Source organism: Procambarus clarkii, chromosome 19 (assembly GCF_040958095.1).
Source record: "Procambarus clarkii isolate CNS0578487 chromosome 19, FALCON_Pclarkii_2.0, whole genome shotgun sequence".
In the NCBI taxonomy this organism is placed as follows: domain Eukaryota; kingdom Metazoa; phylum Arthropoda; class Malacostraca; order Decapoda; family Cambaridae; genus Procambarus; species Procambarus clarkii.
In genome coordinates, this window is record NC_091168.1 from 41,258,386 (window position 1) to 41,277,887 (window position 19,502).

The 19,502-nt window shown below is 49.2% G+C and overlaps 1 protein-coding gene across 2 annotated transcripts in view; it reads right to left on the reverse strand.

Moving 5' to 3' along the window:
* Positions 1–19,502, reverse strand: part of LOC138366284 (COMM domain-containing protein 8-like) — a 64,416-nt gene that overhangs the window by 15,323 nt on the left and 29,591 nt on the right. For both annotated transcript variants that reach the window (XR_011229130.1, XM_069327310.1), the window contains exon 3: positions 5,074–5,223. Coding sequence is in view for 1 of the 2 variants with exons in the window: in XM_069327310.1 (XP_069183411.1) it covers positions 5,074–5,223 (150 nt within the window). In the remaining variant the exon portion in view is untranslated. The remainder of the gene's footprint in view (positions 1–5,073; positions 5,224–19,502) is intronic.

Below are 19,502 nucleotides of genomic sequence, written 5' to 3' on the forward strand. Positions count from 1 at the left end.
AGGATGAGTCGTAACTAACTTCTCGGAAATCGTCTTCAAGCTAAGACTCCTTTCGTATTCCTTTGATTTCTATTATCTGTATTCCTTTACATGCAGAACCCTGTTTCATTGGATTGACATGTGTTTATTATAATTATTAATTTTTATGTTCTTGATCTATGTTCTCATTGATGATAAAGATAATGACTCTATAAATATTCATAGGATTAGATTATTATACATTGGACTGGTGAACGAACCACACTAGTTCCTGGACGTATTGAGTTCCAGTAATAACCCCCCAATGTAGGTGTTTGAGGCTTTGATTCAGTTAATTATACAGCCCATTAATTATATAAGTGATCATATTCTCTAGTATTTTATCCATAGTTACTGGTTCATCTAGGAATTTTCAAATGATCATATTTTCTTAGTTTCCCTCTTTACTATAAAAGCGGGTGGTCCTTCGTAATTGTTTTTCACTACATTAATATTTAAATATATCGAGTCAAGCCCCAAATGTCCCACACCTATTCCACATTCCATAACATGACATTTATTAACATTAAATTCCATTTGCCAAGTGGTGCTCCATCTACTTATTTTGTCCAGGTCTTCTTGAAGGGCATGACAATCATCTAAATTTCTTATCCTTCCTATTATCTTTGCATCATCAGCAAACATGTTCATATAATTCTGTATACCAACTGGTAGATCATTTATGTACACAATAAACATCACTGGTGCAAGAACTGAACCCTGTGGTACTCCACTTGTGACATTTCTCCATTCCGATACATTGCCTCTGATTACTGCCCTCATTTTTCTATCAGTCAGAAAATTTTTCATCCATGATAGAAGCTTACCTGTCACCCCTCCAATATTTTCCAGTTTCCAGAACAACAAGGGAGCCGGTCGGCCGAGCGGACAGCACGCTGGACTTGTGATCCTGTGGTCCTGGGTTCGATCCCAGGCGCCGGCAAGAAACAATGGGCAGAGTTTCTTTCACCCTATGCCCCTGTTACCTAGCAGTAAAATAGGTACCTGGGTGTTAGTCAGCTGTCACGGGCTGCTTCCTGGGGGTGGAGGCCTGGTCGCGGACCGGGCCGCGGGGACACTAAAGCCCCGAAATCATCTCAAGATGACCTCAAGATAACTCAAGATAACCTCTTATGTGGAACTCTGTCAAAAGCCTTTTTTAGGTCCAGATAGATGCAGTCAACCCAACCATCTCTTTCCTGTAATATCTCTGTGGCTCGATCATAGAAACTGAGTAAATTAAATACACAGGATCTTCCAGATCGAAAACCATACTGTCTGTCTGATATTATATCATTTCTCTCTAGGTGTTCTACCCATTTAGTTTTGATTAGTTTTTCCAATACTTTCACTATTACACTTGTCAATGATACAGGTCTATAATTGAGGGGGTCTTCCCTGCTGCCACTTTTGTAGATTGGAACTATGTTAGCCTGTTTCCACACGTCTGCTACGATTCCTGTACACAGGGGTGCCTGAAAGATCAGATGAAGTGGAATGCTGAGCTCAGATGCACATTCTCTCAGAACCCATAGTGAAACGCCATCTGGGCCAGCTGCTTTGTTCTTACCGAGCTCCTTGTGCATTTTTTCCACTTCGTCTCTAGACACCTCTATGTGCTCTATGTTGTTCTCTGGAATTCCTATTGTGTCTGGTTCCCTAAAGATTTCATTTTGTACAAACGCACTTTGGAACTTTTCGTTTAGTGTTTCATACATTTCCTTTTCATTTTCCGTGAATCTATTTCCCATTTTCAACCTCTGAATATTATCCTTTACCTGCAATTTGTTGTTTATGAATTTATAGAATAGACCTGGTTCTGTTTTACATTTGTCTGCAATCCCTTTTTCAAAATTTCTTTCTGCCTCTCTCCTCACTGCCGTGTAGTTGTTTCTCGCATCTTTGTATCGCTGGTATGTTTGGGGGTTCGACCTCTTCCTGTATTGATTCCATTTTTGTGTCTTTTGGTCTCTAGCCCTCTCGCAATTTCTATTGAATGAATCATGTTTCCTAGTTCTGCATCTCTGTTTTGGTATAAATTTTTTTGTGCCTTTATCATATATTTCACAAAACTTGACATACATCTCATTCACTTCCTTGCCTAGCATCAAGTCTGTCCAATTATACTCACTAAAAAAAATTTCTAAGGTCACCATAATGTCCTCTCCTGAAGTCTGGTTTTTCAACTGCTTCAACCTCCTTATTTTCTTCCAGCTTATAACGGATTGCATACTTTATTCCCAAAAAGACATGGTCACTTTTACCCAAGGGAGGAAGGTACTGAATGTCAAATATCTCTTCCTCCTTCCTGGTAAATATAAAAAAAAAACTTCTTGTGGATTGGCAGTCATTATTTCGTTCACCTTTAGGTGTTCTTTTACCAGCACAGCAACGCCACCGCCTTTCCTAATTTTTCTGTCCCGTCTCCAAATTGAGTAGCCCCTTGGGAATATGACCTCATTTAAAATTACATCTTCAAGTTTTGTCTCCATGAGTGCAACAATGTCTGGTGTCTGCAGCTGTATTACATCACTTAACTCCAGTATCTTCGATCTCACTCCATCTATGTTGGTGTATGCAATCTTCAGGAACTTGTTCCCCCTCTCCTTATTCTTCACTCCCCCTCTCTCTATTGATTTTGTTGGTTTGCCTTTATGTACCACTTTACTGGTTTGCCTACCCCAATCACTTTGTAGAAAAAAAGAATTTATTTCTTCTTCATTCCTGCTCTCATTTAAATGTTTTGCCTCGGCGAGGTTCAGTTTCAGCTTCTCTCTATCTTCTTTTGAAAGATCTCGTCTTAACGACCACCCTTTCCCATCCTCATCACTTTGCAATTTTCTAGCATTCCTTAGTACTTCTTCCATCTGTTTGGCACCATTTAGGGTGATCCTCAAAGGTCGATCTTTCCCTTTTACGTACCTGCCTATTCTCCTGTAGTCGCACACATTCTCTATGGTTGTAAGACCTTCCACGAGGCCAACAATTTTATCTACTACTTTAGCTTCTTCTACAGCTCTTTCTGACCTACATGTTATCGCCTTTTCTTTGCAGCCAAAAATGATCAGGGACTTACTCCGATCAACTGTGTTTTGCACCAACTTCGGGTTAGATGCCAATTCTTTCCTCACTTCCAGCCTAATGTTTGTTTTATCTTGGTTGCTGCAGTGTTTGACTTCCTTTACTACTGCTTCTATTTTTTCCTTCTCCTTGGCCACTTGTACATAAGTGAGTTGCATATCTTTCTTGCACTGTTCTATTCCCTGTGTAACTTCCTCCATCTGTGCTGACAAAAGCTGTTTCTCCTGTTGAATTTCCTTACCTAACCTATTGTAGTCATTTATGTTTAAATTTACTTTAACTTCTTCCAAAGCTATTTTTAAGAGTTTATTTTCTTCTTCCATGGCTTTGCAATTTGTTTCCAATTGATTCTTATCCTTGCGCAAGTCTTTCACTAAACCCTCAAGACATAAAACTTTGCTATTCAAATGGTCATTATTTTCTTTCAATTTACTAATTATTTCTACATGAGAGTTCACTATAGTATCTAAATTTACCAACTTGTTATGTAGACTACTAATATCAATGCTTTCTTCATTAAATCCCTCAAAATCAAGCTCTGTTTTGTTTTTCCCCTTGCCAGTGGCCATCTTGAATGTTCTTCTCTGCACTGTAAACACTAGGGCAACTTTTTCTCATCCGATTTTTCACTTCCCTTAGCACTTTCCAGTTATCTCACCTATTTTTCAAGAGCACTATACCTTTATGTTCTCTGGGACACCACTCACTACCATCAACCTGTACTACAATACTTAGGATTGTTGAAATATGCTGGAGCTCCTCTGCTGCAAGTGTTGACCCTAGGGGTGTCACTTTTTGAATCTGTGTGTGCTGTGCAAAACTGTGAAAAAGTGTGCGAGGTGGCATGGGTGAGTGTATAGGCCTCACCATGAGGCGGCTGTATCTCATTTTCACTGTCCGTGCTATCATCATCGGTCACTTGTGTGTAGTCTTTATCAATGTCAGAGTCATCAAAATCACTTTCCTCACTATCGGAAAATAATTCACTGGTTATTTGCTCTTGGGTGGCTGCTGGGTAACTGATGGTAGCGTGGCGTGAGCTGGATTTTTTTTCAAAATGGCGAATGTTTACTATAGCCCCTGGGCAGCGTATGGAGACACCCTATATCCCGCGGGCCTTTCAAATCTTGCGCGGTACTCCAAAACATCATATGATGCGGAGTGCAAGTTACTGCAAGTCACTCAACTCATCATATTATGTCTTGCGCAACTAAAGGATTAATATTAGTAAATTGTATTAATTATTTATCTGATGGTTTTCTTTTGTTTCTATCTGCGACTTACACACTGCAAGGGCCAAAGCAACTTATTTTTTATTTGTGTGACAGAGAGCCACACCACTCTGACCCAGTATTGCCTGCACTACTGTATCACATCACCTAGATTTGGGGACCTGTCCTAGAAGCTGATCTCAGGGGCTATTCCTAGCAACCTTTGCTTAACCACTGCACTGCTCGACCTTAAAATACAGTGGTACCTCGGATTACGAGCGTTCCTGCTTACGAGTTTTTCGGGTTACGAGCAGGATTTGCTCGGAAAATTTACATCGGGATACGAGCGTTGCCTCAGGATACGAGGGTGTTGATACGCGTATGGGCCGACCTAGCGCATGGTGGCACAGCGAGCACCCTTCAGTTTACCAGTGCCTCGCACCCAGTGACAATCCAGCCTGAATTCTTCACCAGGATTTACAGTGTTTTGTCAAATATTTGGCCATTTGAGCATAAAAGTTGTTATTATATATCTCACAATGGAGCTTCTATATTATATATCACTTTAGGGAGCCTATGGGTCTCACCCATATGTTGGCATTTCTTTACATTCAACTCTGGTTTTTTATGCTTAGTGACTAAATTATATTTCAGTTTCTCTTGCATTTATAAAATGCACTATTTTGAGGCTATCTACTAAAGAACATCAATTTGAAGATTTGTTTTAATGATTACACAAATATCAGCCAATTCAAAAACTTACTCTAACATTCCAGTCGAAGTCCTTTAGGTGATGTGTATTTTTTAAAGATTCTCTCAACAGTGCATCAACAAGTTCGCCTTTTCTTGCCATCACAATTTCATAAATTTGTTCTGCTTTCTCCTGACCAAGTGGCAACAACCAACTTATGACCTAAAAAAAAATAAAAGAAAATCACAAACATAAGGTAGAGTTAATACCTGAAACAAACCAAGCTCAAATATGATTTTGACTCGATATTGTGGTAATATCTGCCATGCCCTTTAACAAAAATGCATGACTACATATTGATATTGACACTATAAGAAACTGTTCAAGTGGACCCTATCAGACCATTATAGGTGATAAGAGAGTTACAGGAAATGAGTCAATTCATCTCTGCATGACTAAAAGGTTCATTAAAACATCAGCATTGAATGTAATGAAACACCTCTTTCTGGTAGTGTGTTTCCTGAAGCTACTTTGCTGAGACTACTCCCCAAGTCACATCAGTCATAGAAGTCCTGTTGACCTACTAGAGATAAGAGCCAAAACCTGGCTCCCCTCAGAGGCGCAGAGAGCTTGGGATGGATATATCACCCACATCGAGATAGCCTCCAGAAAGTAAGTGAAGCAATACAGACAACTGCACAAAAACAAAGAACTAAACCAGACAACACACACACTCTGCAAATACTTCATTCAAATCCAAATGGTTCATTTGAAGTTAACCTCTGTGATGCGCTGCTTTTATTGTGACATTCCCTCTGTGCGCATAAAATCAAGTGTTCGCAAAATATTTTTTTTCTTTGTAAAATGATAAATTCCCTTCCCAGAACATGTACATGTTAAAAAAAAAAAAAAAAATTCCACCTACTTTGGTTGTGAGGATGTGGAGAAGGTGCAACGTGACATCATTACAGGCTGGTCGCCCGTGCGTGGAGCTCCCAGACGCGGTCGCGTGGGCCATTCAAGCCTTGCGAGTTGCCACAAATATATTTACAAATAATATTTCTATGTATTTTCAATGCTTTATAATGATTTTTCTGGGGGGAGCCCCGTCGGCTCCCCGGAGCTATCCCAGGCTGATATGCTAATGTCAGACTTTGGCATCAGTCATGTGTATGGAGTTCTTAGGCCTACCGGGGACCACGGCCAGAACCGGGCCCCCTCAGAGAGGCAAGGGGAGCAATGGCCTATAGAAGCCCCCGTGTAGTTGGAAGCATTCTATGTCTGCCATCGACCGGAACAGGCACCCAGAAAGGTAAGCGCCCCAAAACAAACCCCTATTCTGGTTAAAATTGCTACCTAATACCGAACTAGTGGATAGAACTCCCCAACCGAAAACAAGCAAATTAGTGTGACGTCACACACTGCCGCGCCGCTGTCTGCGCAGCTCCCCCCTCCCCGGGAGGGGGAAGGGGGAGCCCCAGACCCCCCGCGCCGGCTACCCACACCTCAGTTCTTGAGGCTGATGCTATAGGCGATGGTCGTGTGCTCTGGCTCCGGTGTCGCTACTGCACTGTGCTTTGAGTGTGGTGTTAGTTTTGTGGGTGCGAGAGCCAGGAGTTATCTTCAGTACTCGGGCTGCATGCGCCTAGGGCTGCCTTCCCTAGGTGCCCTGTAAGTACTGCCCTTGGGGCTTGGGGCCACCTTCCACAGGCTCCTCGGGGTCTGCCTCTGCTGGTCCGTTTTACCTTTCGGTTTTTCGGCCGCCTGTTGGGCTCTTGAGTGTTCTGTTCTCCCTTGTTACCGGCAGGTAAGAGGCAGTTTGCACTGGTAGGGGCGCAGGGTGCTGCTCAGCTTGTAATTCCCGACATCGCGGCCGGCTCTGTTCCTTGGGGTTCGCTGTCCTCTTGCGGGGTTTTGTTTTTCTTTTTGTTTTTGCCTGGTGGGGGGTTCTGTCATTTTATTCAGTTTGTTTTTGCCCTTCCACTGTTCTCCTCGGTGGCGCCCCCTGCTAGGTCCCCGTGAGTGTACACGTCCCTGGGGTTCAGCTTTAGAAGTTTGCTTGGTAGTTTTGGGTGCCGGTTTGCAGCACCCTGCCTGGGACTACCTGAGCGCGAGTCCTCTTAAAGTAAACGCTCAGGACCCTGGGAATCCCCTAGGGGGCGCGTGGGTCCGATGGATGTGACCCCGGAGTCCCCACTCGCTGTGTGCGAGTTTGAGGGTTGCTCGGTCCCCTTGTCTCAGGGTGACCCTCATTGTTTTTGCCTCTGCCACGCTGCCTGTTGGGTCGGTGATACTTTCGACCCTGAGTCCTGTGAGTGTTGCTGCTTGCTTGTGACTCAATTTGCCCAATCCTCTGATGATTATATTCGGGTACAGGCGGCACGTGCGTTGCAGTCTAGGTTTCGTCTGTTGCAACGCGCTCGGTTGGTTGCTTCCCCGGATGCCCCGGGGCTGCCCCGCTTTGCTTTTTGAGACCCGGACTTGGGGGTGGGGGTCGCTTCGATCCTGGTTCAGTCCGCACCTCCTCGTCCTTCCCCTTCTGTTCGTTCTGGTCCCCCGCCCCTGCTTCCGGCCCCGAAGCGTCTGAGGGTTTCGGGGTCGGAGCAGGGGTTACTTGATCTCGAGACTCGGGCAGCTTCGGGGGTTGCCCCTTCCGGGGGGGCGGCAGAGGCATTCGAGTCTTGTCTCCCGGCCGAAGCTTCAGGGTCTGACCAGTGGGCCCCCCTTCCTCCAGCTTTTCCGGCTGCTCCGTCCTTGTCTTGTGGGGTCGGGGCTTGGGGAGAGGACTCGGCCTCGGGTCCTGTGGTGACGGACCTCGAGGCTGGGGAGGGGCTGACTTGGGGGCCTTGGGCCCCGCTGGACCCCGCCTGGGTTTTTCTTCCCACTGAGCGGGGCTTATTGTTACAAGGAGTGGGGTTTTCTTTCCCCCCCTCTGCGTACGAGTTGGATTTGGTGTCGGCCCCTCCCCAGGTACGGTTCCGTGTTCCCCCGGGTACGTCGGTTCCGTTCTTCCGGAGGTTTTCGGCTTATCGCATCCAACCTGGTGTGGTGCGAGCGGCCTTTGCAGCTTACCTCCTGCGTGACCCGGATTATGCCTCGGAAATGGATCCGTCCACGTTCAGGTTTGGGACTTCGTTCCCTTTCTGGCTCCGTTACGAGGTTCCGGAGTCATCCTGGCTAGCAGACTGCCCCTTGTTTGGTCTGGATTCCTGGCATTCCTTCTGTCGTTCCCGCACGCTGGAGTGGCGGGAAGCTTCCACGGTGCTTCAGGTTTTCCTGGGGGGTGAACTTGAGTACCTGAATGAGTGCTTGTTTGCCCCTGCCCTTCCCCGCGATGTGGGCGTTATTCAGCTCCATGTGCAGGTTCCCTCCCTTTCGGCGGCGCTCGTGGCGGAGGACTTGCGCGCTCGGGGCCTTTTGTGTTCGGCCTTGCGGTTCTTTTCCCTCCTGGAGCTGTCTTCGGATTGGCTCGTGGAGGATGTGGGGACGCTTGGGTCCGTCCCGGGGTCCGGCACCTTGTCCTCGGCTGCGCGTTCGTCGGCTGCCTTGTTGAAGCTGTTCACGCTGATTTTGCGGGATGCGGTTTCCCTGTTCTATGCTTCCCGTCTCGCGTGTCGGCAGGCGGTGCTGGGTTCCTCCGTGGAATCTGCTTGGGCTCTGGCTCTTAGGCGTTCTTCACCTTTTTGTCCTCTCCTGTTTGGGGAGTCGGCCGTGGCGCAGTTTATTCAGGCTGCGTCGGCGGCTTGTCGTCCGATGTCGGACTTGTTGGTTTTCCGGGGGTCCCGGGGTGGGTCTTCCCGGAAAGGTCGTGCCAGGGCTCGGGGTTCCTCTCGTCGTGGTAGGCCTCTGGTGTCAGGTTTGGGGTTGGCTCCTCCTGCGGACCCTCCCTCGTCTGGTCGGCGCGGTGTTCGCGCTGTGCGGGGTTCTGGGTCTCGTAAGGGTCGCCGGCCCTTTCGCGGTTTGCCCCTTTGACGGGGCGATGGGGGGGCAGCTTGCGCTGTTCGCCCGCGCCTGGTCCCACGATTCGTGGGCCTTTCGGGTCGTGTCTCGCGGCCTGCGGTGGCGTTGGGTGGCCCCTCCCCCCTTTGGGGGGTCGGGGCTGGCGGGGCAGGCTTCTTCCCCTGCGCTCTGTCGAGTCGTCTTGGAGTGGGTATGCTTGGGCGTCGTCGAAACGACGTCGTCCCTCAGATGGGTTTCCCGTCTGTTTCCGGTTCCGAAACGGGACTGCGCGGACCTGCGGTTCATTCTGGACTTGTCCCGTCTGAACCCCTGGGTTCATTGCCCCTCCTTTCGGATGACTACGCTGTCTCAGGTTCGGCTCCTCTTGGAGCCGGGTGCTTGGATGGTGTCCCTGGACCTCCGGGACGCTTATTGGCACGTCCCGATTCATCCGCGGTTCAGGGACTGGCTCGGTTTTGTAGTGGGGCGTCTGAGTTACCGCTTTCGTTGTCTCCCGTTCGGGTTGAACCTGGCACCTCGCGTGTTCACACGCCTTACACGGGTTGTGGTGGCTCGTTTGCGTCTCCTAGGTGTTCGGGTGTTGGCCTACCTCGACGACTGGCTGGTTTGGGCTCCCAGCCAGTCGGCTTGCTTGTTAGCCAGGGATTTGGTTCTTTCCCAGCTCGCCGGGTTCGGGTTCTTGGTGAACTGGAGGAAGTCCCATCTGGTTCCCTCTCAGGTTCGGACTTGGCTGGGTCTCGTGTGGGACTCTCGGACCGCCTCCTTGTCTCTCCCTCCGGAGTCTCTCCTGCGGCTGCGGTCCCGCCTTCGTCTGTTTCTGGAGGGCCCTCGGGTCACCCGGCGGTTGCTCGAGGGGCTGTGCGGGAGCCTGAACTTCGCGATGGTGGTCTACCCGCCGGGTCGGGTTTGGCTTCGACGGCTGTTCTGGTTCCTTCGGGGTTCCCCCTTCCGCCTCTCTCGCGATCGCAGAGTTCGACCCCCGGGGGACTTGCGTCGGTTGCTGCGTCACCGGCTTCCTCTTCGGGTTTTTCGGGGTTCAGTGCCTTGGCGCCTACCCGAGCCCTCGCTCGATGTGTACACGGATGCGTCGTCTCTCGGCTGGGGTTTTGTGACCAGTGCTCACCAGGCCGGCCAGGGGCGTTGGGATCCGTCCTTCCGTCGAGCTCACAGTACGGTGCGGGAGTTCGCGGCAGTGTGGTTTGCTCTGGGGAGGATTCGGGTGGCCCGCGGATCGACGATTCGGCTCCATTCGGACTGCTCTCCGGTGGTTCATTGCCTGAACCGCGGGGGTTCGATGCGGTCCTTGTCTCTTTGGGGTTGGTCGCTTCGGGTGACTCGTCTGCTGAGTTCTCGGGGTTTGGCTCTCCTGGCGGTTCACGTACGGGGCGTGTCCAACGTCTTGGCCGACGCCCTGTCTCGCTTCGTTCCCCTCTCCACGGAGTGGACGGTCGACGACGAGTCCTTCCGTTGGCTTTGCCAGACGTTCGGGCGCCCCGAGGTGGACCTCTTCGCGTCGGCGTGGTCGCAGCGTCTTCCCGTTTATGCGGCGCCCTTCCCCGATTGCGAGGCCGTCGGGGTCGATGCCTTTCGGCTCGACTGGTCGAGGTGGGGGTTCCTGTACCTCTTTCCCCCAGTTCGGCTGTTGCTCCAGGTCCTGACTCGCTTAGAGACTTACCGGGGGAGAGTTGTCCTTCTGGCCCCTTGGTGGCCGGCCCAGCCTTGGTTTCAGGCGCTGGTTGCTCGGTGTCCGAACCCGAGGGTTTTCCCGCGGCTCCGCCTCTTTCAGCAGATCGGGCCGGTACGTCACGTAGCTGGTTCGATCTTCTCCTCGAGTCTTCGCGTATGGTTTTTTTGACTCGAGTCTATCATCATCTCTATGGTGATCAGGTGGCCTCCTTGTTGGTGTCCCACCTGAGGGCTTCTTCTCGGCGGCAGTATGAAGTTTCCTGGCGGTCCTTCCGTTTCTTTTTGCGTCTTCGTCGTGTTAGCTCCTTGTCTGTTCGGGTGGTCTTGTCCTTCCTCTCGTGGTTGTTTCAGGACCGTCATCTTATGCCTAACACTGTCGCTTCGTATCGTGCGGCGCTGGCGGAGCTGCTTCAGCTTGTTTTCGGTTTCGATGTTACGTCTGCGCCGTTTCGCAAGCTGTCTCGTGCATTGTTTCACCTCCGGCCTGCTCATGCGTCGCCTGAGCCGTCCTGGTCTTTGGACAGAGTGCTCGCTTTCCTTTCATCTCCTCGTTTCGTTGTGGCCCCTTCGGTCCAGGATTGTTTTTCCAAGGCACTTTTCTTGTTGGCTTTGGCCTCTGGGGGTCGGGTAGGGGAGCTTCATGCTCTCCTCCGGCGCCGGGGTTTCTGCTCTTTTGGTCGTGGTGATAGTTTTGTTCGTTTGCAGCCGTCTCCTTCTTTTCTGGCGAAGAATGAGACTGCTGCGTTCCGGAGGGGTCCATGGGTGGTTGATGCTTGGTTGGTCAGGCCGGGGGTGCATCATGTTTTGTGTCCGGTTGCGGCGCTTCGCCGTTATTTGCGCGCCACAGCTTCTGTGTCCGGGGACGCGCTGTGGGTTGATCCGGTTTCCCTTCTTCCCTGTTCGCGGGTTCGGGTCTCTCAGGTCGTCCGCAGGGTTATTAGGTCTAGCCAGCCTGCGGTCTATCCCCGTGCCCATGACGTTCGTAAGTTCGCGGCTCTTGCTGCCGTCTTTGGGAATATGTCTTGGTCTGATATTCGGGCGCGGGGATTTTGGCGGTCGAACAGGGTCCTGGCTGCTCGTTACCTTGTGAATGTCCCTGGGCCTCGTCGGGCCTGTGTTGCTTTGGGTCGGCGGTTGCAGCCAGTTGTCTCGGCTTCGAGTTGAGGGGTGAGCGACGACCGCCTCCCGGGTAAGTCCCTCTTTTTCTGTCTGTGGGTAGTTAGCTCCGGGGAGCCGACGGGGCTCCCCCCAGAAAACCAGCGTTGAATGTAATGAAACGCCATTTTCTGGGTGAGTCCCGGAGGCTCCCCGGCATCCCTCCCTCCCTCCGGTCGGCGGTTTTTCGCGTTTTTGACATCCAGCCTCAAGAACTGAGGTGTGGGTAGCCGGCGCGGGGGGTCTGGGGCTCCCCCTTCCCCCTCCCGGGGAGGGGGGAGCTGCGCAGACAGCGGCGCGGCAGTGTGTGACGTCACACTAATTTGCTTGTTTTCGGTTGGGGAGTTCTATCCACTAGTTCGGTATTAGGTAGCAATTTTAACCAGAACAGGGGTTTGTTTTGGGGCGCTTACCTTTCTGGGTGCCTGTTCCGGTCGATGGCAGACATAGAATGCTTCCAACTACACGGGGGCTTCTATAGGCCATTGCTCCCCTTGCCTCTCTGAGGGGGCCCGGTTCTGGCCGTGGTCCCCGGTAGGCCTAAGAACTCCATACACATGACTGATGCCAAAGTCTGACATTAGCATATCAGCCTGGGATAGCTCCGGGGAGCCTCCGGGACTCACCCAGAAAATGGCGTTTCATTACATTCAACGCTGGTTTTTTGTATCATATCTGATGCATATATGTGTCCTATACAATATTTATACAGTAGAACGTTCATAATGTTCCATAGAACTGTGATAAATGTGTCAGTAATGTGTCCACAATGTTTATTGCCGCAATATTACTTGTTCAAAATTCACAAAAATTACGGTATGTACAGTTTCACACATGATTTATACAGTCACGCATTGTATTACACAATCAGTACTCGGAAGCGAGTGATAATCAACGAAGCAGTCTATGGTACACAGCACGACTTCGCTCTCGATGCACCAGGTACAAACAGATTTTTGCTTCCTGTTTCTTCATTCTGTGTGCTTGCAAATAATGCACTCACGTACACTTTGGCTTTAGTACCTGTAGGTGGTATGTAAGTAATTAATTATCAAAAGAAGGCACCAAATTGGGAAGGCTATGTAGTACCATCAAATGTGCGGAATAATCAGAGGGCGCTAAATATCACCAAGGATGACAATATGAGAACAAAAACGCTTAAGGGAACGATATCAAAAGTATCTGAGTCACCAAGAATTCTATTGAGGGACAGGCGACCGCAAGGGGCGGTCGGAAAGCAAAACACATGCTCGTCCTGGAAGTCAGGACATTCAAGAAGGACATGCACGACTATAAGAGGGACAATGCAATTAGGACAATAAGGCGCAGGGCGGCGCTCCATCAAGTGACCATAGGTTAAGCGAGTATGGCCAATACGCAACCTCGCCAGAGCTGTTTCCCATCGCCGGTTACGATGGTAGGAGGATGGCCACGAGGAGACACAACATTTAAGAGTACGTAGTTTGTTACCAGTAATAGATGACCAACAAGCCTGCCAACGGGTAAGGATGGAGGAGTGGATAACCGGGTAAAAGTCGGAATATGGAATATCTTTACGAGAGATGGGACAAGAGCGGGCAGCTTCCTTGGCGGCAGCATCCGCATACTTATTTAAAGACACACACCGATATGGCTGGGAACCCAACAAAACTCAACCGACTTAAATTTACTGTGAACAAGAAACAGCCAATGCTGGATCTCGACAGCTACCGGATGAACCGGATTAAAGTACCTGAGAGCCATGAGGGCACTACGAGAGTCAACAACAACTACAAAGGAAGACCGACAATGAGAAAGCAGGAGACAAAGAGCATAGAGAACAGCATAAAACTCCGCTGTAAAGATGCTAGTCTCCGGAGGTAAGCGACACATATAAGTGCGATCAGGAAAAACAACAGAGTAGCCAACAGCGTCCGCAGACTTAGACCCATCAGTGAAGACATAAACTGAGTGGGAGTGAGAAGAAAAGTGCTCAAAGAAAAGGCATTTTAGAACCGTAGGAGGGGTAAAAGCTTTAGTGATGCAGGTCAAGGATGTACAAAACTGCGGAAGGGGGGGGGGACTCTCCACGGGGGCAAAGAAGGAACAACACGAGGAGAAACATTAGAAACATGAACGGAAAGAGAATCCTGTCAGCGAGATAACCGGACAGAAAGAGGGAGGCAGTGAAGAGGTACAGGAACAGCAGGAGGGGTAAAAGTTAAAGCACGACAGAGGCGAGAGGAAGGATGTTGTAAGGACCGCGCAAGATAGCGAAGACGGTAGCGATCACGGCGGTCCTGGAGAGACAGGAAGCCAGTGTCAACATACAAGTTAAGGACGGGCTAAGGACGGGAGTCAAACGAAAGGAACCAGAACTGAGGCGCAACCCAGTATGGTGCAAAGCATCAAGACGGCGAAGAGTAGAAGGAGAAGCAGACGAGTAAGCAGGGCAACCATAATCGAGCTTAGACAGGACGAGAGAGGAATGTAAAGCAAGGAGAGTGCGCCTATCCGCTCCCCAAGAAGTATGGGACAATACCCGAAGGAGGGTAAAGACCTTAGAGCACTCAACACGGAGGCAAGAGATATGGGGAGACCAAGACAAACGAGTGTCAAGGAATAACCCCAAAAGCTTTGCGGAATCTTTGTACTTAAGGAGATGACCATAAAGTGACAAAGAGGGACGAAGAACGACCCATTTCCGAGTAAAAGACATGGCACAAGTCTTAGAAGTAGAGAACTTGAAGCCATGATCGATGGCCCAAGACGACACGGCATCAATCGCAAGTTGAAGCCGGCGCTGAAGGAGAGGCGAATCATCACCCTGACAGCAAAGGGTAAGATCATCGACATAGAGAGCGGAGAAGATACCTGAAGGAAGAGAGGAAAGAAGACCATTGAGGGCAACCAGAAAGAGAGTAGTGCTCAGAACACTACCCTGGGGCACACCTTCGTATTGCTGAAAAAAGGCAGAGAGAGCGGTACCAAGACGCACCCGAAAGGAACGACGAGAGGGAGATGACCACGAAGGCCAAAAGAATGAAACTGGGATAGAATATGATATGGCCAAGTGGTGTCGTAAGCCTTATCTAGATCAAAAAGGATGGCAACAACGGAGGTCCTCGCAGCAAAAGCAGTACGAATATAGACCTCCAAGTTCACCAGGACATCTGTTGTGCTGCGGCACTTGCGGAAACCAAATTGAGAAGGGGAGAGGAGGTGATGGTGTTCCAGGAACCACATCAGACAAACGTTAACCATACGTTCAAAGAGTTTGCAGACACAACTTGTGAGAGCAATAGGGCGAAAGTCCTTAGGGGAAGTACCCAGAGACCCCGGTTTGCGAACAGGGAGGACAACGGCATCGAGCCAGTCCTCAGGGACTGACGACGACTCCCAGATCCGATTATACAGACTCAGTAAATACTGAGACGTGCACGGAGGGAGATGGCGAAGCATCTCATAATGAATACCATCGGAGCCCGCCGCCGTAGAACCGCAGAGGGCCAGGGCAGAACGAAGTTCAGAGAGAGAGAGAGAAGGGATCATTATAGGAAAGGCGAAGACGAGTGCAGAAATCTAAAGGATGAGACTCAAGGACAGGTTTACGAAGAAGGAAAGATTGGGGAAGATGAAGACCAAAGCTAACAGAAGAAAAGTGGGAACCCAGTTCGGTAGCGACCTGCAACGGGTCCGCCACAAGAGTACCACGGAGGTGAAGGACCGATGAAACATCGGGAACGAACTTACCCGCTATCTTGCGGGTAAGTATACGCTTCCAGATCTGTGGCAGGGGAGTTTTGGACGTAATGGTGGAGACATAAGATGCCCAACATTCACGTTTAGCCGTACAGATGGCCCTATGGGCCACCGCACTCGCCTTCCGAAAGAAAAGAAAAGAATCGTGTCTGCCGACGGCAGTGTCTCTTCCAGGCTGCACGCTTACAGCGGACATGCCCGAGCACAGTCTGCATTCCACCAGGGAACGCACTTCCGTGTACCCCGTGAGGAAGAGCGAGGAATAGAGTGAAGGGCAGCGTCGAAGACAGTGTCATGAAAAAGGAGGAGAGAGTAGCACTGAGGGTAAAGAGGTTCCAGTCCATCCTGGACCATTCTCCCATCGACTTGAGAATGGTCCAGGACGGACCGAAACGTCGTCGTCCCTTCAATTTCTAGTGTGTGGTCTGGTCAACATACTTCAGCCACGTTATTGTGACTCATCGCCTGCACAGGTTCCAGTCCGCTTTCTCAAACTGCCACCTAGGAAAGGAGAGGGGAGGGCGAAAAGAGTAAAAGGTAACAAGGATGGGGAAATGGTCACTGCCATGGAGGTCATCAAGAACCTGCCACGTGAAATCTAAGTAAAGAGAAGACGAGCAAAGAGAAAGATCAAGACTGGAAAGGGTGTGAGTCCGAGAGTCCAAATGCGTGGGCTCACCAAAATTCAGAAGAGACAGGGAAGAAGAGAGGATAAACGGCTCAAGAAGGAGACCCCGGGTGTTCGTCAGAACATCACCATAAAGGGAATGACGACAATTGAAATCACCCAGCAGGAGCACAGGCTCTGGCAAGGAGTCCAGTAAGTGTTTCAGATCAGGAAGAGAAAGCGGGACACTCGGGGGGAGATAAATGGAACAAACAGTGTACCATTTCCCCCACAAAGATACGAGCAGCAGAACAATGGAGAGGCGAAGGAAAAAGTAAGGGGAAAAAGGGAACATCAGAGCGAATCAAGAGAGCAGAAGAGTTAGGAGTCCCAGCAACAGCTGGGGGGGGGGAGGGGGAAGAGAGAAAGGAATAGCCACGAAAGCGACCAGGACGAGCACCAAGCATCGGCTCCTGGAGACAGACACAAAGAGGTGAAAATCGTAAAATCAGAAGTTGGAGTTCAAGGAAATTGGCGCAATAACCCCGAACGTTCCATTGAAGAATAGACATCGACGAGAAGAGAAAGGACAACAGCAGAGAACAAGGAAGAAACAAAGGCGATAGAGCAACATAGCACGTTAACCCTTAAAGTGCGCATCACTTCATATGAAGTGTAAATCGTTTTACCAGTCAACTGCGCTTCACTTCATATGAAGTGTATGGGTACCGCGCACGATTTGAATGGCCCGCGGTGTAGCTGGGGGTCCCATACGCTGCCCAGGGGCTCTAGTAAACAGCGGCCATTTTGAAAAAAAATCCAGCTCACGCTCCGATGGCATGGGAGGCCTCAGTTTAGCGAGAGTCACCATGGCGAGCGCACGGTCAAACGCCTCACAGGCACGCACCACTCAGTCCCTCACCCCAGAGCAAATAGCCCACGAATTATTCTCTGAAGGTGAAGAAAGTGTGTTTGACGATTCAGACAACGATGAGGATTATACACAGTTGTCGGGAGATAGTAGCAGCAGCAGTGAAAGTGAGAATGACCGCCATGCCATGGCGAGGCCTATACGCTCTCCCATGCCTCCTCGCCCATTTTCTACCCCAATTCTACCACGACCTCACAGTTCCTGTGGATATTTTCTGTTTGAGGGTGACGAGTCAGAGGGAGGTGACTCCTTTTCTGGGTTTAGTGACTCAGATCAAAGTTTTATTGAGCCTGTGGCTGGTACCAGTGGTGTAACTGGGCGAGAAATTGTCGCGTCAGCAGCATCTCGCCCAGCCAAGCGCCACCGCATGGCACCACATGAGGGACCAAGACCCTCGTGTTCACGTGCACCCACCTCACGTGCACGTAGCCGCCGTGCTTCTCGCAGACGGTATTCAGCTCCTGGTCGCCGGTATGCATCGCTTCCTCGCCGTCTTTCCTCTGCATCTCGCAGGACGCCTGGTGTACTTGAGTGGAGTGATGGTGACGATTTTATTCCTAATATTCCTCACTTTGACGATAAAGATGTAGGGATTACAAACCTTTTCCCTAATCAAGGTGAGGACATGGCTGAGATGGAATATTTTACAGCATTCTATGATGAACCACTCATGGAATACATTGTACACCAAACGAACCTGCATGCTGCTTACCTGATTGAGAGGGAAATCACAGAATTTTCACGACTGCAGCGTTGGAAAAATACCACAGTGGCGGAAATGTATGTGTTTTTGGCACTCTGTTTGTTGATGAAGCACTGTCACAAACATGCAATAAATGACTATTGGAGCAAGGACAAGACAATACCAACACCTTTATTCGGGAAATATATGTCACGAGACAGGTTTCAGATACTCCTCAGGTGTCTACATTTTGGAAGTGTTCAGGACCGAACACCTGATGATAGACTGTGGTGAGTGAGGCACTACATGAACGATGTTATTGGAAAATTCAGAGATTTTTACGTACCAGCACAGAAGCTGGTGGTTGATGAATCTCTCATACTTTTCAAGGGACGTGTTCCATTCAAACAGTACATTCCCTCAAAACGAAACCGATTTGGCCTGAAATTTTTTGTTCTTTGTGATTGTGAGACAGGATACGTGTTACACATGATTCTGTACTCGGCTAGTGATGTAGACATTCCCGGTAACGACGAACATGGATTCTCGGGGAGTGTAGTGAAGACCATCATGGCTCCGTGGATGAACAAGGGACACATTTTATACACAGATAATTACTATACAAGTCCCTTGCTAGCTCGGTTCTTGCTAGAAAATAGAACCGGATTGGTTGGTACAGTAAAGCCACAACGAAGGGAAATGCCTGTGTTTGACAACGACATTGCAGTTGGGGAGTGTCAGAGAAGGAAAAGTGATAACATTCTGTCAGTTCGGTGGAAAGACAAAAGAGAGGTGAACTTGTTGACAACAATTCATGATGGAACAATGGTGAACAGTGGGAAAGTGAGCCATAAAACAAACGCACCACTATATAAGCCAGACTGTGTTTTAGACTATAATATCAACATGCGGTTGATTGATAAATCAGACATGATGATTGGCACTGCAGAGTGTGTGCGGAAGACATGTAGGTGGACGAAAAAAGTGTTCTTCCATCTTGTGGACATGAGCATGCTGAACTGTTTCAACATGTACCTTGTGAGAACTGGACGTAAGCCCACTTTCCGTGACTTTGTATTTGATGCTGCAATACAGTTATTAGGAAAGTTTGCAAAAGATGTCCCAGGTATTCAGCGGCCCATCATAAACCCACTGTTGCAGCATGCTGGTACTCCACGCCTCGCTCACACTGAAGGCTTCCTAGCACACAAACTTAAGTATTTGCCACCTGGTGTGAAGCGTGCAATAGCCCAACGTGATTGCTTGGTGTGTAAAACAACGACACGTAGAGACAAGAAACGGAAGCTTGTGCAAACATGGTGTGAAACGTGTGGTATCCCATTATGTGCTGTCGACTGCTTCAATGACTACCACAGTCTAGAAATCTTCTAAGTGTGCTTCAAAGTGTGTATAGCGTGTGCGAGTGTGTAAATATGTAAACATATAAGCAGAACATATAATATAATAGACTGTAATGACATATTATATTGCCGTAATTGAAAACATTTGTGTGCGCCTGTGTATACTCAAATATGCAACAATTATTGATACAAAATATGTTCAAACAGTATTTGAAACACAATTAGTGAAAAAAAATTAGATAAAATGCGCTTAGACATTGTAAATAAATAGCGCGAAAATATATTTGTGGCAACTCTGGCTGTTTGAGGACCGCGCGCAACACCTTCCGGGCGTGTACTGCATGAGCGAACATGCAGATTGTGACGTCATCGCAGAGC